The sequence below is a fragment of the Sus scrofa genome, chromosome 13, assembly GCF_000003025.6.
Source record: "Sus scrofa isolate TJ Tabasco breed Duroc chromosome 13, Sscrofa11.1, whole genome shotgun sequence".
Taxonomy (NCBI): domain Eukaryota; kingdom Metazoa; phylum Chordata; class Mammalia; order Artiodactyla; family Suidae; genus Sus; species Sus scrofa.
Genome location: NC_010455.5, coordinates 97238005 through 97264002, shown reverse-complemented (window position 1 = coordinate 97264002; position 25998 = coordinate 97238005). Strand labels below are relative to the sequence as shown.

Here is a 25998-nt window from a genome sequence, read left to right as displayed (position 1 = left end):
TCAAAGTGAGTGGCATCAAGTGGAGTTTTGTGTCAGGTGGAGCAGAGGTACAAAGGACCTTCAGGAAGCAGGAACAGGACTGAGAGATCTGGTCACTGGAGCCCAGGCTTGAGCCCCATACCCAGAGGTTTCAATTTAATAGGTCTAGGATGGGGCCCCCAATTTTGCCTTTTTACAAGTTCCCAGGTGATAGTTCCCCTGCTCCTTTCAAGGATCACACTTTGAGCAGCAAGGCCAGAAGTCATGCAGAGGACTGGGGACCTCTGTTAGCTAATATGCACCTGTGTCTGCGTATTTGTATGATCTCCCTAGCGTAGTGCTGGGCACATGTAGGATTTCAGTAAAAAGTTGTTGAATTTAGAAATGAATAAATGAACAAAAGAGACCAAAGAAAGTGAAAGCCATGAAGAACAAGGGAAAAGATGTGTGGATTTGGTGGCTGAGAAGTCACTAATGACCCACGAGGGGCAGTGTCTCTGAGGGGGGGGGCAGGCATCTGTTATAAACATTGTGTATGGAAGGGAAGGATGAATGAGCATGAGTTTTTAGAGGAATAGGAGGGTTAGAAATAGCCAGTAGGAATAAAGTGATTGAAGACGTGAGAGAAAATTTTATATGGAACAAGGCACTAGAGGAAGTTCAGGAGTGAGTTCCAGAGAACACGTAAAGAAATCAATTTCAGAAAACATTAAGTTCAGAAAGGATGGGCAAAGCTACAACAGAGTTTGGGCATGGAGTGGAGTTAAGGGATCACTGGATCACCTAAAAGAAGGCTCAGAGTGAGAGGAGCACAGATAGGGTGGTGTATTCATTTTTTTTGTGGTGCTGTAACATTACCACAAATGTAGTGATTTAAACAGCATAAATGCATTACCTTACAGTTCTGGAGGTCAGAAATATAAAATGGTCAACGGGCTTGCATTCATTCTGGAGAATCTAGAGAAGAATCTGTTTCCTTGCCCTTTCCAGCTTCGAGAGGCTATCTGTATCCCTTGGCTGATGACCTGTATCACTCTCACCTCCGCTTTTCCATCCTATCTTCTCTGACTCTGATCCTCCTCCCTCCCTCCCTTTTCAAACGCCCTTGTAATTACACTGGGGCCACCCAGATGATCCAGGATTATCTCTCCATCTCAAGACCTTTAACTTAATCAGTCTATAAAGTCTCTTTTGCCATGGAGAGGAACATTTTCACAGGTTCTGGGGATTAGGATGTGGACATTCTTGGGGAGTCATTATTCTGCCTTACCACAGATAGAGTCTGGGGACCAGGTGATGTGGGGAAAGGGGAGGGGTGACTAACAGGCGAAACTTGGTTTCATAAAGGAGGCAGCTGGCATGCCATTTTATCTGCAGCCTGAGAGCAAAAGCAAAACAAACAGTTTTTGGAAAGGCAGGTTCAATAGCAGTTCAAGGGAGATGTGGTGGAATAAGCTAATGCAACTTATTTCCCATGGGGTAAAGGCTGGGCAGAAAGGAAAATGAAACCAGGAGGAGGCTCACTCATGGTAAGGGGGAGAGGAAAGTCATTGGGGTCACCTGACGCAAAAAGGTGGGGTCCAAGAGAGTGAGGGTGACAGTGCATGTGGTATTCGAGGAAGTCCAGACAGACCCCTGGTTACAGGCATTCTGTGGCTTCCCAGACACTAAGCAAAGGCCTGTGAGGCCATTTAAAACCAGGTCCCTAACCATTGCCTGGCTTTCTAGGGTCACTTTAACCCCAACGCTTTGAATACTGTATAGTCCCAGGGACCGTAAATGGGTCCTCTCTCTCCAGGCACTGAATTTTTACATATAGGCTATGTTCTCCACCTGGAATGTTCTTCCCTCACTCCTACCACCCCTTCTGGGCCATTTCGATGTCACTTCTTGCCAGGAATCCTCTCTGACTCCTTTCTTTCCCCTAGTCCTGACAGAGCAAATGTCACGCCATCGTGAATTCGTCTCTGCTGGTCTCTCTGCCTCTGTCACACCTTGGCTGTGACACAGATGCTTGAGACACAAGGACCTCTTTGTCCATCACTGTGTCCCCAGTGCCTGGCGTAGTACCTGGAACACCAAAGCCACTTCACAAATATGTCTTAACACAGACATAAATTTACAGAGGATTTTATCATTCACAAACAGCTTTTAACATCTAATATCTTATTTAATCCTGTGATATGTTGTTTTTTTCTCCATTTCACACCGGTCAAAATAGGTGCTTTGTTGGAATGTACCTTTTAAAAATTGTTCAAAAAATAATTAAAATTGGGGGCAGGGAATGGATGCTTTGAGAGGTTATCTTGCCCCCATCACACAGGTTGTAAGAGGTAAGTAACAGGTCCAGGACTCTGACTCCCAGCTCCCTACTCTCTCGGCCTGAGGGAGTAACTGAGCAGCCTCCACTTGAGAAGGCCACACGGGGAGTATTCCCAGGTTACAGGAGGCAGGGGAGGGTAGACAAGGGGCACCAGTAGTGGCCAAGCTCATGCCAAGTACCACGCACTGTGTGGATGGATGTTTTACAGGCATTATCTCACTTGCTCCCCACAACAAACTTTTCATTTTGTAAACAGAGAAGTCAAAGCTTGGAGAGGTTAAGAAATATGCTGGAGTCAAGTATTGACTTGGTGAGGTGGCTTTTCATGAACCCCTCGTCTTTACCAACCCCTCCAATTTTCAGATGTGCAATGTCTATGTCTTCCACAGGCCATTATAGTCACACTGCCTTGCCCCCGAAGACTGCCACTTACAGAAAATCTGGGACTGACACTAGTTAGGAAACTTTCCCAGCGCTACACAGATTAGGCCGAGCTACAGCAACGCAGTCTAACTCCAGCCAATGAGCTCTTTTGATTTCAACAAACTAAAAAAAATGAGAATGTAAAGTTGTGGCTTGTGAAGCAAATGGGAAAGCCAGGGGGCAACGTAGAGGATGGCAGGCAGAAAGGTTAGCTAGACAGGAGGAAGAGGAGAAGTGAGCAGAACGAAGAGAAGGGGAAAGCAGTTTCCTGTAGGGTTTGTGGCTGTTGAGTGTGGATCCCAGAATGAAGTTAAGAGGTTAGGGACATGAAAGGACCCACCTGGGCCAGGATCCTAACTGGTGGGAGGAAGTAGTGACAAGGGCGCCGCCCAACCCTTTTCTTCCCATCATCACTTCCCTTTGTGTTAAAGCAGCTTCCTCCCCCGACCTGCCTCCTTCAGCTCTTGGTCATCTCGCACTTGATTACTGAAATGTGGAGGCAGGGAGCTAGAGAAATCCGGATTCACTCCTCCTATCTCTCATGTTCATCAGACAGCAGGCAAGGGGAATAGGAGGGATTCAGAAAGTCTACTGAGAGAGGGAAATGAAATAACAGTTAACAATCAAATCTGCAGACTGAGGCTCTCAGTGCAAGTCTAGTGAATTCAATTTCAGATGAAATAAGAGGTGGGTTTGAAATAATGAGGAGGGTGTTGACCTTGTGAAATTTGGATTGGGGGTTGCTTTTCTTTCTGCATAAAAGCTGTGCCAGTGCTCTGTAACATAAAGGTGAACTGAGTGGGCTCTCCAGTGAAGGCAGGAATGCTTCATGCTTTCTTGACTGCCCTCTTCACTGCCTACCTTCTGTGACCAGTGATACCCTGGCTCTCCAGGGCTGGTGGGTCAACAGTTGGTCCTTGAAAAAAAATCTCTATGTGCAGCTGACTAGCCATGATATTGTGAAGGTGTCATAGACTTTACATCCATCTGTGAGTTTCTGATGCTGCTGCTGGAGCCAGGTGGGGTTCTTTCCTCCATCGCTGCCCTCTGAGCATCCCTCTATTACGAAACTATCATTCCTAGGTAGGAAGGCATTCCTGACTAGTGACTCATGGCTGGAGGCTCCAGAGAATTCTCTGAGTCCATTTATAGGAAAAGGCTGGGTGGTCAGTTTTCCAAGTGGCCTTCTGGGGCTAAGTCTGTATTCTTGGCTGCCAGAAACTGTGCTGTAGTTTAGCCAGCAAAAGGAACAGAATTGAGTAACACATATGAGCATATCTGTAATTATCCCCAGGACATGGGCTTCTAGCCCTAACCCATACAGAGAAGAGTGGCAAAAAGTGACAGGTTCAGCCCTCTGTTGACTAATGTCCAGACCCAGAGGAACTACTTTTATGGTCTGGTCCCTAGAAAAGAGTCACTTTCTAGGATTTTCTCTCAGTAGTGTAGAGAATTCCTTCACATACCTAATCCTATACCACCTAACAGCAACCTGGAAAGGCTGACAATACTCCGAGGTTACTTTTGGTGTTTATTTAAAATGAGAAGCCAGTTGCAGAACATTAAGAAAATAAAGTGATAGAATATATAGACTGTTCTAAAACAGTCTTTGGAGCAGAACCATGGTTTTCAGAATATGTATTTTGTTAGTGTGATGGGAATAAGTAGTAAATGAAAAGAATGGCAGTTATTTATAGATTTCTGGAGATTGACAGATTGTTAGTGCCATTCAAATTAATTGAAAGAGAAAATTGAACATGAGGTCTGATTTAAGAGGTAGTGTACACATACATGCATGCACATGCACACTTGTACACATACACAATAGCTCTTTATTGTAACCATGGGTAGGAAGAGATTAGAGGGGCAAGGGAAGGGAGTTGGTGGTTATTTCTCCCTGTGCCTTTTATGGAGGCCAGCCAATCCTCAATTCACATCAAACCTCCCAGATTGTTATAAAGGTGTGTGTGTCAGGTAAGAGGATAGAACATTGTATAAAGCTCCTGAATATTTCGGTGAGTGGTCCAGGGAACTCCCTTTGTGCTCTGGCCCAAGGTTCTGCATCCGTTAGAGCAAGCTGGAGGGAAGATTCCCAGAAGTAGAGCTATTTGAGATCAGCTTTGAAAATAGGAATTTTCCTCATGTTCAAGCCACTGTTGGTGGTCATTGGCACATTGCTGAGTCAGAGGGTTCACAGGTGGAGAGGCAACAGATATATCCATCAGTGAAGCCTGGAATGCCATGGCATTGGGGTTCCAGCCATGGGTGGTGGGAAATCTTTGACATGATCAGATGGGTTTTAGGGCAGTAACTCTGGTGACAGTGAGGAGGCCGAAGAGAAGAAGAAAAGACTTGAGATTAGGAGACCAGTTTGGAAGCTCTTTCACAGTCCACAAAATGGGGCTTATGGCTTGAACAAAAGCCATGTCAGCTTGCTCTCTGCTAGCCATCTATGTTAGCAGCTACTGTGTTGTCAGCAAAAAGAAGACTTTCTCTGGAAAGAGGCACTATGAAGAGATAAACCTAAGGAAATGTCCTGTGCTTGGAAAATAAAATTTCTCCTTATCAAAGAGTAATCTACCTAAAGCCCAAAACACCTCTTCCCTTGCCTGTGTGTGATAAACTTCAAGAAATATCTGCTTCCCTGCCTGTGCTCCGATCATCCTTCCTTCCTTGCTCTTTCTTCCTGTCCTCCTTTCTTTTCCTCTTTGATTTCCTTCCTTCCTTCCTTCCTTCCTTTCTTTCTTTTTCTTTCTTTCTTTCTTTCTTTCTTTCTTTCTTTCTTTCTTTCTTTCTTTCTTTCTCTTTCTTTTCTTTTCTTTTCTTTTCTTTTCTTTCTTTTCTTTCTTTTCTTTCTTCTTTCTTTCTTTCCTATACCTGTGGCATACAGAAATTCTCAGGCCAAGGATATCATACCCAAGCCAAGCCACAGTAGTGACAATGCCAGATCCTTAACTGCTAGGCCACCAGGGAACTCCTCCTTTTAAATTTTCATTATAGGCTTGGGATGTGGAGTTTAAATAAAATTGTCATGACTAGAAGCATGTGTCACAGAGACTTTGACATTCCAGGATTAGGACATGAAGAGTAAGAAGTAGGGAATGGAATTTTTTAGAAATGTGTGCAGGAAATGTGTAAGCAGAGCACAGATTTAAAGAAAAAGCAAAAGAAACCAAAGCCTCTGAAATTTTATTGTAAATTTTAAATCCCAGACTTGGGAGATTTGCTTGAGTTCCAAGAGTGGTAATCTCAGAATGTGCTGAGTTCAGATTGAATACAAAAAAATTTCTTAGATTGAGTCTGATTTGATTAACTTTACTCTTTGTTTCTCTTTCTTCCCTCTTCTTCTCCTTTCTTTTTGTAGGTGGTTCAGAAGTGTATTCCTTTCTTAATCGGGCATTTGAAAAATTCGATGCATAATGATGTCATCCTGAGCATCCTCATAGAGATAGCAGGCTATGAGCCAGTGGCTTTGAACAGTTTTCTTCCAGTGCTGAAAGAGATTGGTGAGAGGTTCCCCTACCTCATTGGACAAATGGCGAGAATCTATGGCACTGTCGGGCGTGTTGATGAAGTAAGTTTGACTTTTTTTTTTTCCCTCCATTACCCTAAATTCCTTTGGCACTTAATCCATTGGAGCTGTATGACCTGCAGATTTGTCCTGAGACTTCTGAGAGTTTCCCTTTTTCTTTCAAACGTTTTGCATGGACAGTGGCCTCTGGATCAAGGACATGTTTTAGCAGGGCTATGTAGAAGGTTCAGGAAGTGAGGATTTCACTGCTGGAGTGTCACCTGAGGAAGGGGAAGGATTACAATGGAGAGGGCACTATGAAAGATATCAAGACCACTTTGCAGTAACAATAACCAGTAAAAGAGTTTCATCTCACTACTGATTGCAGTTCTGCTTAACCTAGGAGACTATCATAAATGCAGAGCTGAGTCTCAAAGATTACCTGTTACTGAGAACCCATAGCTATCCTGTCAGTAAGTGCCTGGATCCAGTATGTTTTGGGCCTTTTTCTGCATGATGTTACTTGGAAGAGTGCATTAAACGTTCATGGATGTTTAAAAGTCCTAGTCTAAATATTTGCATAATAAAATCTTTCAGCAGGGACAACAGGAGATACCATCAGTTCTTGTGAGTATTAGGCAACTAAGAAAGAATTTCCAGAAATTAAAGTTCTGAAGGGTGTGTGCGTGTTTGATGATTTTCTGTTGAGATTTAGGATTTTTATCTTTTAAAGCAAGTCCATAATTGATAGAGTAAAGCTTTTACTTTCACCCGCTTACCTATAGTATAGTTTCCTATGAGATAAATGTAAAATTGTACAACTTTTTTTCACTTAAATTTAATTTTATATTATATTGGTGTATACTTAGTTTACAATGTGTTAGTTTCAGGTGTACAGCAAAGTGATTCAGTTATACACATATACACATATCCATTCTTTTTCAGATTCTTTTCCCATATAGGTTATTACAGAATATTGAGTAGAGTTCCCTGTGCTATACATTAGGTCCTATATATTTTATATATAGTAGTGTGTTACGTTAATCCCAAACTCCTGATTTGTCCTCCTTTCTGCCTTTCCCCTTTGATAACCATAGGTTTGTTTTCGAAGTCTGTGATTCTGATTCTTCTTTGTAAATAGGTTCATTTGTATCATTTTTTTAGATTCCACATATAAGTGATATCATATGATATTTGTCTTTCTATGTCTGCCTTACTTCACTTAATATGATAATCTCTAGGTCAATCCATGTTGCCACAAATGGCATTGTTTCATTCTTTTGTATGGCTGAGTAATATTCCATTGTATATATGTACCGCATATTCTTTATCCATTCCTCTGTTGATGGGCATTTAGGTTGCTTCCATATCTTGGTTATTGTGAATACTGCTGCAGTGAACATTGGGGTGCATATTTTTGAATTATAGTTTTCTCTGCAGAGATACCCAGGAGTAGGATTGCTGGATCAGATGGTAGTTCTATTTTTAGTCTTTTTAAGGAACTTCCTTACTGTTTTTCATAGTGGTTGTACCAATTTACATTCCCACCAATGCAGGAGGGTTCCCTTTTCTCCACACCTTCTCCCCAGCATTTATTATTTGTAGACTTTTTGATAGTGGCCGTTCTGACCAGTTAAAATTGTACAACTCTTAAAAGAGATTAATTTTTCATCAACTTTAACCCCTTGAGATTACACAGGAGAAAGTTAAAAGCTGGAAAGTTTAAGATTCAGACTGGGTTAATTGGTGACCTAGCTGAAATTAGATTCTGTGGTACCCTTGGCACTCTTTTCAAATTTTGTCCTTCAATTGATCTTTGGTTTTGTTTGATTTCTTCTGAGGGAGAGCCTGGTGGAGGAGACTGGTGAAAGCCAGGCTTCCTCCTAGTGGAGGGCCTTTCTCCTTCAGCTTCCCAGAGGAAGGTGGGAGAGCTGGGCTCCTGAGCAGCCTATACTTGTGAAGGTGACACTGGATCTTGTAAAAGGATTATTCGGTGCTGACCTGCTGCTTAGTATAATCCCTTCTGTTCACTGCTGTTGGGAATGTCTCACGCCTGCCACAATCTGCCTTCTGGTAACACTTCCCCAGCTCATCAGCTTTGGTGCCAGGAAAACCTGCTGGTGTGCCCAAATGCTTTTAGGCCAACTGCAACCGACAGCCATTGAATCTGACCTTGCAGATTTTTGCATGGACCAAAAAATTCAACCTCCGATATACAAGGCCTTGGAATCTTTAAGTGGTAATCTTTTTGTCACAAATATATTTATGATTGATTAATGTGTAATGCACATTGTAAGTGACTAAACCTCTCACAGAAAATGTAATCTGTAAAAAAAAAAATCCAAAACAAAAAAATACCACTAGACATGCAATTATGTTACTGTAAGTTTGTATGAACTAAGGCTAACCTGAGAGAGAATGGACTATTAGGTGACAGTTAAATGACTCCAGATGGGTGCAGAGAGGAGAGGGAATCCAAAGAGCCTTATGAATCATTTATTTCAAAACTCAAAATCTCAGAATATTTTTTCTCTGTCTCTCTCTGACTCTGTCTCTATCTATCTATCATCTCTGTCTCTGTCATTCTCGTGCTTACAGAGGCATCTATGTTTGGGAGAGAAAAAAAAAAAGTTTTTCTGATGCTCCTGATTGACCTCCTCAACAGAGAACAATTCTAGACCAAATACTTTCCAAACACATCTGAATATCCAGACTATATTGAGAGCTTTTTAATAATAAAAGTTATTGGGCCCCACAGAGTACCTTCTAAATAAAAATCTGCAGGACAGTAACCCAGGAATCTGGATTTATAGGAACCTCCTCCCATCCTGCTCTGCCAGGGTAATTCTAATGCACCTTTTGTGGATCAGCATTTGAGATCCCTTGACGTAACACATTTTAAAGCATTTTCTCTCTTAGACTAAGAATCAGGCCTTGTCCATCACCCATCCTGCCCTCCTCCATCAAGTCATGCTAATAAGTTAAAACTTTTCCAGACTACTAATATAGTACCTTAGATTAGATGTGGTTGAGAGTAACACAGAAATTCAAAACAACAGTGCCTTAAACAAAGATACCCATCTGTTTCCCTTGCACATAAAGCAGTCTAGAAGGCAGGCAGTCTAGACTCCATGTTTTGGAAACCCAGGTTCATTCTGCTTTGTTGCTCTCCATCCCTGAGCACTCAGAGAGCACAGGGCTTCCATCTCGTGGTCCAAGACAGCTACTCAACATTTTAGCCAGTAGGAAGGGAAAAGGGGAGAAGGACTTCCAGACAGTTAAAAACAATCTACTGTTTATATCCCATTGGCTAAATAAAACAAAGCTGCAAATGACCATACCTAGACGCTAGGGAGGCTGGAACATACAGTCTGAATTTAGGTGGCTACATGTACAGCTGATCAAAAGAGAGGGGCAGAAAGAATGGCAGAGGGCAAAGGATGTCTCCATTGCAATTCATCAAGTCGTTCATTTTTCTAGGTCTATTTTCTCTCCTCAAAAATAATGTCTTTCTACTGGACTACTTCCCTTTTGGCTCTGATATTCTTGGATTCCATTATTCCATTTCATTTAAGATCAGCCTGACAAAATTATCTGTAAATGTTAGTCAGAATTCTTCACTCAGAAATAATGCCCTTGCTTATTTATTTCTAATGCCTAAAATATCACCATTTGAAAGTACTTCTTTTTGTTTTAAAGAATGCCAAAACCCAGATGTCCCAAAAATTAGTAGTCTAAACAGCTATTAATTAACTGCTTACTTTGAGTACACCTGTTAAACCTTCTATAAAATCTTGCTTAGCCATGTTCTTAAAGGCTAAACCCAATAGAAAAGATATATATAAATATAACTATATATGGGATTATTTCTACCCTGCCTCTTTCCAAAAGGAAACAGGAAGTTATTGAAGTACATTGCCAGGTGGGCATGAGTGTGGAAGTCAAATATGGGCTCCTGGCTACCTATGGTGGAGGAAATTGTAATAAAAAGGGAACAGCAGGAACTTTGCCCGGAAGAGGCCCCACTCTTTTCTGTGTGGAAAGCTTGGTCTACATGAGATAAAGGGTCATAGAAATATACAAGACATAAGATGTTTAGGGTGTTAAATGATGAGACAGCCACAGTTTCTTAGTGACCTCAGGCCCCAGGATCCTTTCTGTCATCCTACCCTGGTCTTGTCTAAAAATGGGCCTAATTAAAACTTTTTTTCTCTTTGGCACCAGTGTAAAATTTTCAGATGTATTCAACGATTCCAGGTATCAGATGATTTTTAAAAATTTTTTTATTGTTATTCCCCCAACACAATTTTTTTTCTACTGTACAGCTTGGTGACCCAGTCATACATACATGTATACATTCTTTTTTCTCACATTTTCATGCTCCATCATAAGTGACTAGACATAGCTCTTAGTGCTACACAGCAGGATCTCATTGCTAATCCATTCCAAAAGCAATAGTTTGCATCTATTAACCCCAAGCTCCCAATGCATCCCACTCCCTCCCACTCTCCCGTGGCAACCACAAGTCTATTCTCCAAGTCCATAATTTTTTTTTCTGTGGAAAGGTTCATTTGTTGGCCGTCATTAATAAGTCCACAAATAACAAATGCTGGAGGGGGTGTAGAGAAAGGGGAATCCTCCTGCACTGTTGGTGGGAATGTAAGCTGGTTCAGATGATTTTTTTGTTGCTAGGATTTAAAAGATTTTGGAATGCAGAAAAGCCGGTGCAACTCTTGAGTATCTTGCTCCAGCTTTTGAAATGCATAGTCCATGACTGCTTGGAGCCTACTGTTTGGTCCCTCCTTTGTTGCTTGCCCTCAGCAAACCACATTATTTGATCTTTAGGAGGAAGAGGAGAGTCAGGGTGTGGGGTGTAGTCCTCAGGTCCAGGATAGCCTCAGGGGTGGAGTCAGCCTGGAATAAATGGCACATGTTATTAACTGACTTCTGTTCCACCTGTGCCTGCATGAAGCCAGGTGTAGGAACTGCAGGGCTGGTAATGGGGAATCAGACAGTGTGGGCCTGTCTTTCAAAGTGGCATGCATCTGGATGGGCACACTGTTTTCAGTAGCTTGATAGCAGTCACAATTTTCCCATCTGCTGGTGTAAATCCAAAAGAGGAAAAATGTATCTATAAAACAAAAAATAAAACCCTACAGATACTTATATTCTTTATCTCCCAGATTACCTCAGGGATCTTTTTTTGCCCAAATTTGAATGAAACCACACTTAATAGCGATAGTGTGCTTGTGTGACTATCAGAAGCTGTCCAGTGACTCACAGGAAATTTTCAGATGTATGTTGGCATCTACAGCACATCTTTTGGATGGAGAATGAAACTGGGAGGAGCACTGGGCAGAGAAATCCATTCACTTCTGGGGCAGCTGATGAGTCCTTACTTTTTTTTTTTTTAATTTTATTTTTTTTACAGAATAAAATACATACATTTAAACACAATTACATTCACACAGATTATTATATCATGGATCTTAAGAAACAGATTAAGTGACTCCCTCTGGAGAAGTGGAATGGAAAATATGCTGAGACAAATAGGAAATTTATTCTATACTATATCCCATTTTGTATGGCTTTCATCCTTACTATTTAGTATATCTATTACATTTCAATTTTTCTTTAAAAATTAGCATTATATTAAAATTGTTATATTATGCAACTAAAATTTATAAAGAAGAAAGCCTTATATACCATTAAATATTTTATATAGCATAATAAAAAGAATAAAAAGAATAACTTAACTGGTAAGAATAACAAAAATAATATACCCTCTGAAAATAAGTAAAATATAAAATGCATAAATTGGTTAAAAAACAGTGTAACTATGTAAATATGTCCTCACAATTTGTTACATCTTATTGATTCTTTAATGGTGTAGGCATTACACCATTCTAGGTGATATGATAAACAAGACATTCTAGACCTTACATTGTACCATGGAGAGAAATGGTTATTAATCATACAGTTGTAGAACTGTATTATTTAATTGTACAGTTGCATTATTTAATATTAATTATCATAAATTCTTTGATGGAGAGGAAATCAGAATCAGATGTAAGAAGACTTCAGCATTCCAAGAATGATGTCAAATGACCCCCTTCATGGTGGATTATGCACTTATTTACTACGAGATATGTTTCTTCTCCAGAGATTCCTTGTTTGTGTATCAATTGTAGATTTTTGGTTTGAGGTTATTCTGAATTTTTGATATAAGTGTCTATATGTATATGAGATTGTTTTAAGTTGTTGGTCTCTTAATTGCAAGTTCATCTCCAGTGTTCTGCATTTGTACCCACCTCTTCTCATGATTTCTGATTTTGGTGGTATAATTGTGCATGGATGATTTCGTATCTTTACTGTATATATACCTTTACTGGTGAGCCTTGTCATGTGTGGAATTTTTGTTTCCTGTTGCTGTCTTTTCTTTTCTGCCTAGAGAAGTTCTTTTAGTACTTGTTGCAAGGCTGGTTTAGTGTTGCTGAATTCTCTCAGCTTTTGCTTATCTGTAAAGGTTTTGATTTTTCCTTCAAATCTGAATGAGAGCCTTGCTGGGTAAAGTAACCTTGGTTGGAGGTTTTTTCCTTTCATCACATTAAGTATATCATGCCACTCCCTTCTGGCCTGCAGAGTTTCTGCTGAAAAATCTGCTGATAACCTTATTGGGGTTCCCTTGTATGTTACTTGTTTCTTTTCCCTAGCTGTTTTCAAGATTTTCTCTTTGTCTTTAATTTTGGTCAGTTTGATTAATATGTGTCTCGGGGTATTCCTCCTTGGGTTTATTTTAGATGGTACTCGTGGTGCTTCCTGGATTTGAGTGAGTGGTTCCTTTCCCATGTTAGGAAAGTTTTCAGCTATTATCTCTTGGAATATTTTTTCTGTCCCCTTCTCTCTCTCTTCTCCTCTGGCACCCCTATAACATGGATGTTAATGTGTTTCACGTTGTCCCAGAGTTCTCTGAGACTCTCTTCATTTGTTTTCAATCTTTTTTCTCTTTTCTGTTCTGCATCCATAATTTCTACTAATCTGCCCTCCACCTCGCTTATTCATTCTTCTGCCTCCTGTATTCTGCTGTTAGCTGCTTCTAGTGAATTTTTTATTTCAGTTATTGTATTTTGCATCTCTTCTTGTTTAAGTTTTATATCTTGTATCTCTTTGGTCAGTGTTTCCTGTAAGTTATCCATCTTTGCCTCCAGTTTATTTCCAATGTCTTGCATCATCTTTATCATTAACAATCTAAAGTCTTTTTCCTTGAGGCTGAGAATCTTCTCCTCGCTTAGCTGATTTTCTGGGGTTTTTCCTTTCTCCCTCATCTGAGTTATAGTTCTCTGTCTTTTCATTTTCATAGGTTTTTGGTGTGGTGACCTTTTTACAGATAATAGGGTTGTAGCCTCTCTTACTTCTGGTGTCTGCCCCCCTTGTGGCTGAAGTCAGTATGGGGGCTTGCTGTAGGCTTCCTGATGAAAGGGGCTGATGCCTGCCCACTGGTAGGTGGAGCTGATTCTAATCCCTCTGGTGGGTGGGGCTTAGTCTCTGGATGTGTGCCTGAGGGGTCTTTAGGTAGTCTGTTTACTGAGGGGTGGGACTGTGATCCCACCTGGATTGTTGTTTGCCCTGGGGCTTCTCAGCAGCTGACTGATGGGTGGGGCCAGATTTTCCCAAAATGGCCACCTCCAGAGACAGGCAGCTGCTGAATATTCCAGAGAGCTTTGCCTTCAATGTCCTTCCCTGACAACAAGCCACATTCACCCCTGTTTTCCCAGGATGTCTTCCAAGAACTGCAGTCAGGTTTGACCCAGATTCCTATGGAGACCTCACTCTGCCCTGGGGCCCAGTGCACGTGAAATTCTGTGTGCACCTTTTAAGAATGGGGTCTCCATTTCCCCCAGTCCTATGGAGCTCCTGTGCACAAGCCCCACTGGCCTTCAATGCCAGATGCTCCGGGGGCTCTTTCTCCCATTGCCAGATCCCCGCAAGTGAGAGTTTGATGTGGGGCTCAGAACTCTCACTTCTGTAGGTGAGTTTCTGTGAACCAGTTAGTTTCCAGTCTGTGGAGCTTCCCACCCGGGAGGTATGGGCTTGTTTATATCGTGAAATCTCCACTCCTTCCTCTTGATGTGGCCTCCTCTTTTTCTTCTGGAGTAGGATATCTTTTTTAAGGTTTCCAGTCCATTTGGGTGGAGATTGCTCAGCCTTTAGTTATGAATTTTTTTTTTTTTTGTCTTTTTGCTATTTTTTGGGCCGCTCCCGTGGCATATGGTGGTTCCCAGGCTAGGGGTTTAATCGGAGCTGTAGGGATCTGAGCCACGTCTGCAACCCACACCACAGCTCACAGAAATGCCGGATCCCCAACCCACCGAGCAAGGGCAGGGACCAAACCCGCAACCTCATGGTTCCTAGTCGGATTCGTTAACCACTGCGCCACGACGGGAACTCCTGAATTTTGTTGTTTTTAGGAGAGAAGTTGAGCTCCTTCTATTCTGCCATCTTAATCCTGTCTCTCAGATGAGTCCTTACTTCTAAGGCACACCTTCCTTGGCCTTGTCCAGTAAAGCTGGCTCTTCATCTTGCCAGGATTCACCCCACTTCTGAGATATATTCAGCTGAAGCAGATACATAAATAAGAAATACTGTTTTATTAGATATGTCCTCAGCATGGCAAAAGTACACAGGTCCTTTTGTTTTTCTCAAATGAGAAGACTGCAGTAGAGACATTGCAGACAACTGCAGAAATCCCCTTTTTTGGTGTGTCTTTTTAGGGGCGTGTTCCCAGGCTAGGGGTCGAATTGGAGCTGTAGCCACTGGCCTAGGGCCACAGCCACAACGTGGGATCCAGGCCGTGTCTGCAACCTACACCACAGCTCACAGCAACACCGGATCCCCAACCCACTGAGCAAGGCCAGAGATCGAACCTTCATCCTATGGATGCTTATCAAATTTGTTTCCCCTGAGCTACATAGGAACTCCAGTAATCACTTCTTAGTAGCCCCTGAGGGTCCATCCCCAGACACACATCCAGAGAATTGGTATAATGCCCTTAAGCACCATGCCTGGCCTAAAGTAAGTGCTTGATACATTTCAAGTATGTCCATCTGTGATTCCAAAAGATCCTGGTTCCTGGGTAGGTGACGTCAGGGAAAAATGACCTTGAGTGAATCATGAAAAGAGATTTTCATAGGTGAGACCTCAGCAGGCAGCAAACTGGTTGGAGTGCAGCTCCAAGGAGGAATGTCCCCCACTATAGACTGAGAAGTGATCACCATCTAGAATGTATCTGTGTAAGAATCCATCTCATGAATGATCTTGCCTCCCATGGGGACATCCATGCAATATAACATGGTGGCTAAGAGTTTGAATCCTGACTCAGCTGTGTGGCCTTGAGCATATTACATTACCTCTTGACTCAGGTTCCTCATCTGTGAAATAGGAATAGCAATATTATTCATCACATAGTTTTGTGGTGAGGATTTAATGACTTAAACCATGGAGAACAGTATCTGACAAATGGGCAACATTCAATAAATATCAGCAATTTATTACTTCCTCAGTGGTGCCCAAGGCTTTCTCGTTGCATTTATTTGGATACAGACTGAGACTTAAGCCTGACAGACTGAAATTAGGGAAGACAGAAACAGGTAAATGGGGTGCCTCTTCCCTGCTTCCCCATGAAAAGGGACTGAAGGGATGGTAGAGACAAGTCAAAATAAGCACAGAAATAAAAGGAATGAGGTCCTGCATGTACCATTAAATGTATAAAACAGGTCTGGCTATATCTTCGTTCTTTGTTAGGAAATAACTGGTATATATAATTTTTTTTTTCCCTCAGAGTGGAACATATATCTGCTTTATATTTTTGTTGCAGACCAGTGTTCCTGAGGGGAACAAGAATAACAAAAACAGTAATAAAGCCACATTTTATAAAAAAATTTTGTCATTTAAAATAGGCTTTGTTTTCTTGGGGCTCTGGAAGTGCATCTCTTTTCATAAAGGGCATGTGGTCCTCAGCTCCTGACCCATAAAAACAGCTCAAATAAGTTTGCAGCAAATTTTTAAAAGCTCTCATTAACTAAACCTGAGGTGGTTTAAATTAAATCCAGGCCAGATTAACTTTTCTTGCCCACGAAGAGGTGAAGTAGAATATTTCAATTCTAAAGGCTTTATTTTTCTCATCATTTTCTTCACTCATTTGACTGTGAGCTGTGCAAGTGGTCTCAACCCCCTTGGTTGGGTGTATTGACCAACCTAATGCGGGTCCATGTGGAAAAGAGACTCCTTTAGGAATGGCTTTGATTTTTTGAGAGGACAAATTGAATTCATGTGTTCTGTCCATCTACTTAAGTCTCAAAAAAACGAACTGGAACAATTATAGTTTAATAGTCCTATCCTTACCAAGACCTCATCTCTTTAGAAGTCACGTACCTATATGGAGCATGCATTTCATAACTGTATTTCCCCATCCCATGCCAGACCTGTAAGGCAGCAACCCATGTGGTGGAAACAGAGATGCTCTAAACTGCTCTCTACACATGATCTCATAGCACATGGAAGGATGTTACAGCCGGCCAGTTGTTTTCCTTAGCCATAGACCAGCAGTCTGCACCTGTGAAGACTCACATGGTGTGCTCTCCGAGGGTGGCCGCTGCCAGGGTGGGTGTGAAATCCTGTGCCCTTTGCCTTGTTTTTCTCACTGGCTGGAATATGCTGGCCAAGTACCAGGGTATATTTATTACATCCTCTCTGGGCTCAGAGTCATGGACACTTTACAAGTAGAGAAGTGACACACATCTTGCCTAGGTTGCGTTTCTGTGACATCCGGCAGGCCTTCCACGAAAACAATTTCAGGAGGAAAAGGAAAGAATGACAAAGGCAACTGAGAACAAGATTGCTGTCCTCATCCTGACTATGTGGAAAAACATCCTGCGAAATAGGAGCTGGAGGGATGCTGTGCACCCTTACCTTGCAAATCAAGGCTGAGGGCTCTGGGAGCCTTTCCACAAGAGGAAGGACCTGTGACTTAACCAGTTTCCCCAAGGATAGGAAATTTAGTAAAACTTTGGTAGGCTCAGTGTTTTGGGGATCTGTTTTCTCAAGCTCTGGTTGATGTCAGCTGGCAGCTACTTAATAGTACAGAACTGTCATCAATTGGGGAAGATTTTTTTTTCCAAAAAAGCAAAAAGCTTTATTATTTTTTATATTGTAAAAAGGTTACATGCTAATTGTAGATGATATTAATAATAAATCTCTCATGAAGTGTAAGGAAAACAAAAACTTTAAGTATGCAAAATATGGTTTCACATAACAGAGCTCATTTTCCATACCCTCCCTCCATCCAGGACATAGAGTTGGTTTGCTGATTCTTTGTGGGTGCAAACCCCAGTGTTGGCGGTGATGGGGACACAGATGGGGACACAGACAGGAGAACACAGTCCCTGCCCTAGACAGGCACATAGGGAATGTGGGGCGGGGGTTGGGGTGGAGGGAGATGTACAAACAGATGATTGGAGTCTGATTTGTTGCTTGTCACTACTGATTCTGAACTGGATCAAGAAGGAAACAACTCACCCTGAATGGCAGAGTTTGTTCTACGTGTGCCTTGTTGGATGATAAGATTATGTGGGGGAGGAGGAGGAAGGTTCCATGGGAGGACACAGCAGGTACAATGGCAAACAGCTGGGGAAAATCCCTGAGCCTTTTGCAAAGTGCAGAGTTTCAAGTGCCTGGAGTATAGAATGGATACCGGAGGGAGGGGAGAGGGATGAGGTTGGCCCATAGACTGTTTCCAGGTGATGGAGACTCCTTATTTATTGATTAGCAGACACTTCCTGTTTTCTGCCTTCTCTCCCCAGATTTATTTATCACTGGTGCCCAGGTCACCTTAGAAAAGTATTTTGTTTCCCTTTATTCTGTAGACAAATAAATGAATACTGTGTACCTCAGAGTTCCCAAGAAACTAAAAATTAGCCTGGTAAAAGGACAAACAGTCCCCACAAATAGTTGCAAATGTAGAATAGTGAATAATGGTTACGAAAGTTACATGTTGCAGCAATTTGCAACAAGGTCTTATAATTATCAACTGTAATTTAGGCCAACTGACCAAATTCACAAAGGGCTCTCAGTGCCTCTGTAACTTGGCAAGGTCTACAGCCAACACAGCAGCAGCGCCTGGAAGGGGGCCTCTGCTGGATCAGTCTCCCCTCAGGATTGAACCCCAAGGATGGTTAGCCTGGTCTCCACAGATCTCACTTCCTCTCTTCAGAGGGGACTTGTAACTTTCTTAACACCAGCATCTGTGAGGAAATAGGCCTGTGGTTGCTCCTGGAAAGGCGGAAAGTTTCCACTTAGTGAGTGCATCTTCTAGGCTTGAATTTAAGATGTACGTGAATCCTGGATTCACAAGAAAGAACAAAATGGGAGTTGGCAGGAGAGTTGAGAGGATGAAGTAGTTCCTAATTCCAGCTCAAGTCCTGCTGCTCTTCTAAGGCTGTAATGTATACTTTTCTCTGTCCATAGCCCTCAGACTTAAATCACTTCAGCATAAGCCAGCTCTTTCCAACTGACAGCGTCTGTGTTTCTGATCTGTGGCCTTACCCAAACTCACCAGCCACTCTGCTAACATGCATGGCAGGATAGACATATGAGGAATTAACAGTCCCTCCCTGCCAGCAGCCTTCAACCAATGATGAGAGTATTTATATCCCAAATCTGCCACTTCTCAAATGAGGTAACCTTTCCCCAGAATCCCCAGGCACCCTTACTAAGCTACTTCCTTATTCGTCTCCATCTCCTGCAGTTTCCAATAGATTATTTGCACATAAATCATCTCAGGGTCTGTCTGTTTCTGGGGAGTCCAATGCAAGAAAAAGTCACCTCCATACCCCCCCCAACATTACAGTATGCACTCCCACCTGAGAGTGCACGTCAGCACCTGACTTTTTTCTAGGTGCATTTGCCTCCATTCATTTAGTATATGAATCCACACACTCCCAACTGACTGTAAGCACTCTTGAAGAGTGTACCACACCTAACTTCCTTGCACTACCCATACCAGTAATGGGCTTCTAGCAGGTGGGCCATAGATACTTGCTGACCAGCTGTAATGTCGAGACTGGAACTTGACTGGATAGTACCACAGGTCTTGGGCTAATAGATGGCAACTAATGACATGGCAGGTCGTGAGGAAGACCAGGAACACTAAGGGACATTGAGTTCCAGTCATGGATGGTGGCTCCTGGTTTTCAAAACCTGTTGGTTTCCTTTCTGCATGGTGGCCAAAGTGTGGTCCCCAGCATTGCACATCATTGGGAACTTGAATAAGAATCTATAAGGTAACAAAACCCCCAGGTGATATATGTGTATGTGAAAGTGTAAGAGTCACTGGTCTCAAGGATCCAGGCCCCACAGGGTTTATCTGATATGGACCCCCCAACATAAGTATGTGCATGCATGATTCCTATGGGCTTATAGACACACACTACCATACCCCTTCTTTGTAAGACTCATTTGTTTCAATGCAAATAAATGAATAACCTTAAAAAAAATTGGCAACATTAGGGTAAACAGAAACCCAGGGAATATGAAGCTTTATTTATTATATGGTTTCTGAGCATTTCTCAAACACCTGATGTGTGTAAGACTCTGTGGAGAGAGCAAAGTTAAATAAAATTCAGCACTTGTGTTCTTGGAAGGGCTTTGGTTTTTCTTCACTTAGAAATGATCCTTCACTGGGCAAAAATTGTGATATATTGACACTTCCTATATAACATCTCTAGAATTCCTCACCCCATCCCCAGTCCTATGGAAAAGAAGGTGGTGATGGAGTGGGGAGAATGCTCCTAATTAATGATTTCGTACATAATAACATAGAGGATATATACAAGATTTTCCTATTGCTTAAGTTTGGATATTTTATGTTATTCGATTCATCACATTTCAACCAGGATCTGAAAGCATTCCCAAAACTCCTAGCAGGATTTAACACAGAGATAGTATCATCATGATGCAGAGTTTTTTTTTTTAATAACGGTACTCTCAAAAAATAAGGAGAGAGCACTGAAAGTAGAGGAATTTTGTGGCATAGTCATACCTGTACTATTTAATATGATATGTACATCTAAGCTCTCATCTTTATCAAAATGTGAATCTGAATTTATTTTGTAGTAAATAGTAGTTGGGAACTTGGTACTGGTTCATAGCCCACAAGAAAAGATGTGTCTGACACCTAGCTCATCAACAATGGACTCTCACCCAGAAATGTTCATGTTATATAGTTTGTTTGTTTGTTTTTTGTTTTTTTTAGGGCCGCACCTGCAGCATATGGAGGTTCCCAGGCTAGAGGTCTAGTTGGAGCTGTAGCCACCGGCCTACACTACAGCCACAGCAACGCCAGATCCTTGACCTGCTGAGCAAGGCCAGGGATCGAACCCTCAACCTCATGGTTCTTAGTCAGATTCGTTTCCCCTGCAGCACAACGGGAACTCCTGTGTTATTTAGTTCTAATGAGTCTTGTTATCTACATGTAGATAACAAATAAGAAATTACACTGAGAAGGGTATTTTGACATCAGTTTATTACTTGTTAAGTAATAAATAAATCTAAAGAAGATAAAGAAGGAGTTGCTATTTAAGATTAGTAAATTTAAGATGTCTGTAAAATGACAGAATTGTAAATTTCCCAACTTCAGTGCTATTTAGATCCCATAGATTTTCAAGTAAGACAAAACATGAGTCCATTCAAGATCCCAATATAACCTTATCTAAAAGTCCTAAAAGGCTGTTTTGGTTTTTCCCCACTGTTTACATAAAGGTGAACTCACAAATGAATGGAAAGCAGTTTGGAAAGTAATTTTTTTCTTTAATTTCTTCTCTTTTGAGTGCACCCTGCTTAGGCATACCCCATCCTACTAGCTCTGCAGTTTGTTTGCATATTTTGATTTACTTATTTATTTATGCACTGCTTACTTCCAGCAAGCAGTTCAGTCAGTTCACCATGAAAACATAGTTGCTATGAGACCAAAAATAATTAACCCAAGGCAAAACCCAGGAACTAAAAAAGGGAGCATTGGAGGTATAGGGGGAAAATACTAGAAAACCTTTAACTGTCTTTGCTAAGAAAATAGCTAATCTCAGGCAAGATTTACACTTTTGCAACCTGCATTTTTCCATTTCATTCTCTCCTATAAGTAATGAAATAATACTTATCCAATTATTTCTAACTTGTGTTTGAGGAGTTATATTTTAGCTACCATGAATGAAACATCCTGGTTATTTCTTTTGAAAAGAAGTAGGTGCAAACAAAGATAGGCATCTTGTATTTAATTGTATAATGAGTACGTTATGTAACGTAATCAGTAAATTATGGAAAGTGCAATTATAGCTGATGTATGGTTCAACTGAGTTAAATCTTACCATATTGTTCCTTTTCTAGTGACTACAAAGCACTTTTTTTTTTCCCCTGGCAAAAGGTTCAAACACAATTTCTCTTTCTTCCTTTCATTTTTCTTTCTTCTTTCTTTCTGGACCTATAATAAACAGCTTTCTTCAAAATGCTTTCCACGATTGGGCCAGAAGACCTGTAGTTACTTTTTTCCATCATTCTGTGATTACACCACATTTGCTAAACAGATATTGTGTAAAGATGGGCTGCTTCTTTGAGTTCTCTAGAAATGTTTCAATGCTAAAATCCCCAATGGTCTTTCAAAAAGTTTGCTTAATTGAAGCAAAAGAAATAGTGGAACCATTGTTGGAGATAATCAATGAGAGGTCATTTACATGAGGGGACCATGGTGTGGTGGGAGAAGAAATTCTGGCTCCGTATAATTCATTCTGAGTTGCTCCGGCTTACACAAAAGATTTACCTTTAAAAGGCTAAGTTCCCAAGCCCCCAGTTTTTAAAGAGTAAATCTGAACTATAGAACCTCTAAATCCTTTACCGACCCACAAAAATAACATTATGTTCCAAGCTCAAATTAGATAGACTTCTACAAGGTTTAAGATCTGTTAAGTATTTTGGGGGGGGGGGCAGTCAATGTGAGGAAAAGATGCTGGAGAATAAACTCTCAGCACAAATGAAGAGAGATCTGGGTTGTTTTCAGGATTAAACGTGACCACACTGAATGCTATTTTGGGAAAAATTCTCTTAAATAGGAAACATTTATTTGACAGTGAACCATGTTCAGTTTTCTGCCCTTTAAAAAAATCAGTTATACTAAAAGCAATTTATTTGGTTACATTATTGTCTCAAAATAGCAAGACATAAAAGTAAGCTACCTTTAACATTCTCTGATTTCTACTTTAAATCCTGAGTCAGCTTCATTCAAATATATCTTTGAGGAAGACATAGTTAAGTTCTACATTTAAGTAAAAGCCATAATTGCTTTGTAAGTATAAAAATTATACCTTGTGGCTCCTTTTTTTTCCCCCCCACAAGGGTGCGGTTTACTTTAGCATCCCATGCCAAATGCACAGAGTTGAACTGAGTCCAGTTGATCCTTAGTTTTTGCCATGTTACAAAATTTGAGGTTCATTCAAAACAAAGGATACATCTGTTTTCATCAGCTCTTTCTTGAATTTATTACTGGCACTTATTTTTAAAAATTGTTTTGCCTCGACAGCATTGTTTTACTAGGCATGATTTATTATTCTATGTGCCCACAGAAACTGGGTGTTCCTGGAACCATGCATACTGAATAAAAAATAATAAGGAAAGGATGGGAACTTACTCCTTTTACACTGGATCAAAAGATCACTTAGAATATGTAAATATGTTTAAATTCTTTTTTTTTTTTTTTGTCTTTTTTCCATTTCTTGGGCCGCTCCCGTGGCATATGGAGGTTCCCAGGCTAGGGGTCTAATCAGAGCTGTAGCCACCAGCCTATGCCAGAGCCGCAGCAACGCGGGATCCGAGCCGTGTCTGCAACCTACACCACAGCTCATGGCAACGCCGGATCGTTAACCCACTGAGCAAGGGCAGGGATCGAACCTGCAACCTCATGGTTCTTAGTCGGATTCCTTAACCACTGCGCCACGACGGGAACTCCGATGTTTAAATTCTAATAGAGTTTTTTTCTTATCAATGGGAAGGAAAATATGTTCGGTTCCTCCAAGCTGATATATAGAAATTGAGACATGATCAGAGGATAAAAGAAAGAATTGAAGAATATGACTTTTTGGAATGCCGATTCTTAAAAACAGAATGCTGTTTTAAGGATCAGCTCAAAATTAGAGGATTATCTGCCTAAGAGAGACATAACAATGTTTTTGTTTATTCTCTACATTGTTCCACAAAACAGGATTTAAGGCAGCTTGCACTCTCAATATACTATTTAAAAATTATTGAATCTTAGCTTTTGAATATGATATATTAACAACATTTTATGTCTGCTTACTGTGCAAGCATCTTGCGTATATTTTTATGCTCATATTTTTAGTCTAGAAGAGCATATCCTTATGTGGGTAACATAATTTTTAAAGAGCAAAATTTATTGGGGTTCCCATTGTGGCACAGTGGGTTAAGAATCCGACTGCAGTAGCTTGGGTCACTGCAGAGGCATGGGTTTGATCCGAGCCTGGAGAAGTGGGTTAAAGGATCTGGCATTGCGACAGCTGTGGCATAGGTTGTAGCTGGGGCTTGGATTCAATCCCTGGCCTGGGAACTTCCATATGCTGTGGGTGCGGCCACTTAAAAGAAAAAAGGAAGAATGAAATATATTAACTATACAATTATCTTGGGATTTATAGATTATTGGATGATTTGACTTTACAGAACCATTGCTGCCTGATTACTTCAGTAATAGCAATGTTTTTGAAAATGTTGTAACAGTAAAAAATATCTGCTTCAGATACAGGAAAAAAACTGAAAATGACTGGGAAATAGTTGCAAAGAGAAAAAGATCTAGCTATCCATGGATCATGAGGGTCAAGTCACTAAGAAAACCTTAAGTTGTGTATATAGTGTTTTGACTTAGTCCTGTAACATTTTTTTTTCTTTTCATGGCTGCACCTGTGGCATATGGAAGTTCCTGGGTTACAGGGTCAAATTGGAGCTGCAACCGAGGCCTATGCCATAGACATGGCAACACTAGATCTGAGCTACATCTGCGAACTATGACACAGCTTGCAGTAATGCCAGATCCTCAACCCTCTGAGTAAGGCCAGGGGTGGAACTCATATCCTCGTGGACACTGTGTTTGGTTCTTAGCCCACTGAGCCACAATGGCAACTCCTAAAAAAAAAGAAATATGCCCTTCTTGGTAAAATGTTAAGCAAATTTCACTTCAAGATAAAATTTTTTTGCAGGTTACCCAAATAGTGCCCCATATTTGCTTGTACTCAGCTGGTATTGGGGTTTTAGACATTTCTAGAACTTTGAAAACTTTATCAGTTCTCAAAATAAGTTAACTAGGAAAAATGAAAGGGATATGTGGCTTATGAAACAGCTTGTTTTGGTTTGGTGATAATTCAGATATGTCTGTGTTTGCATTTAGGATTTTGATACTCAAGCAATAATAGCTAACATTTATTTAGCATTTTCCTGTGCCAGACATTGTTCTGAATGCTAGGTTTTTTAACTCACTGCATCCTTACAACTACTCTTTGAGATGGGCACATCAATCTGTTTTATAAACAGCCATGGACAGTTAAGTAATTTGCCCAAGGTCCCAAGTGGCAGTGCCAGGATTCAAATGCAGGAAGGAGCTTCTGAACCCACCCTGTACCACCACACCACACCACCACCCATACCTGTTCAGCTTTCCCTGGGGCTGCTATTCTGTTCTCTGAGGGTGAAACTTCCTCAGGGAACATTGATCCAAAGAAAGTCTCTCACATTTATGGACAATTTGAACAGCTAGTACTCTTCTTATTTGCCCTGCTAGTGTCTTACTTGCCATCTCTACCTTCCATGAAGTAAAGAATGCCTCTGGAAAGCCAAACACTTAACCACTCCTTTTTTTTTTTTTTGAGAGAGAGAGAGATTTTCAGGTAGTGGGACAATTTAGGTTACTGCTAGAAGACATCTCAGAAAGAACTATAAATCTTTGGAGTGGCCGCTGCTTAGGGGAGGCATGAGTAGTGGCTGGGATGGAAAAACTTCACCCAGTGCTCAAACAGACCAGCTGAATCCAACAGAAAAGCAGTTGGGATAAGGTGTTTAGTAATTAAATCCATTCCTTAAATTAAAAAAAAAAAAAAAAAGGCAGTGCTAGCAGGTCTCTAATGACCTGGCCTCAGTCATTGTTTTGGCATTTCTAAAAGAGTGTGACTATAAATGCATCAATCAAGAGAATCTTTAAAATTCTGTTTTAAAGGTTAATGCCTTAGACTCTGAACAGACAACAGAATACCCTAACCCTAACTCTAACCCTAACCCAAAAATCTTCTAGTACAATAAGACTAGAAGTCATATATCAGTAATAAGTAGAACTTTACATGTTCCAAAGTGATTTCCACTGATTAAAAATGACTTTTATTTGTTTCTCTGCAAGGGAGGTATTCAGAAAGAGGAAGGGAAGAGTACAGAGCCAGGCCCTTCAGTGGTATTGCCAGTGTTCTGTTAATTAAATATATTCATATATATTCTTCCATATGTAGCATATATTCCATAACATCAAAAAAAAAAACCTGTTAAACATCTACTATGTGCCAAATAGTATGCCTGTCATTGAAAACAATAATATTTGTAATGAAACACATGAGTTCTACTAAATGGTTTATTTTTTCATTCATTGATATATCCAGTATCATCAAATCTTACT

General features: G+C 40.9%; 1 protein-coding gene across 12 annotated transcripts in view; it reads left to right on the top strand.

The window, feature by feature from the left end:
• VEPH1 (ventricular zone expressed PH domain containing 1) overlaps positions 1-25998 on the top strand; it is a 379885-nt gene that overhangs the window by 102204 nt on the left and 251683 nt on the right. For all 12 annotated transcript variants that reach the window (XM_021069710.1, XM_021069713.1, XM_021069715.1 and 9 more), the window contains one exon: positions 6090-6299. In XM_021069710.1, coding sequence (XP_020925369.1) covers positions 6090-6299 — 210 coding nt within the window. The remainder of the gene's footprint in view (positions 1-6089; positions 6300-25998) is intronic.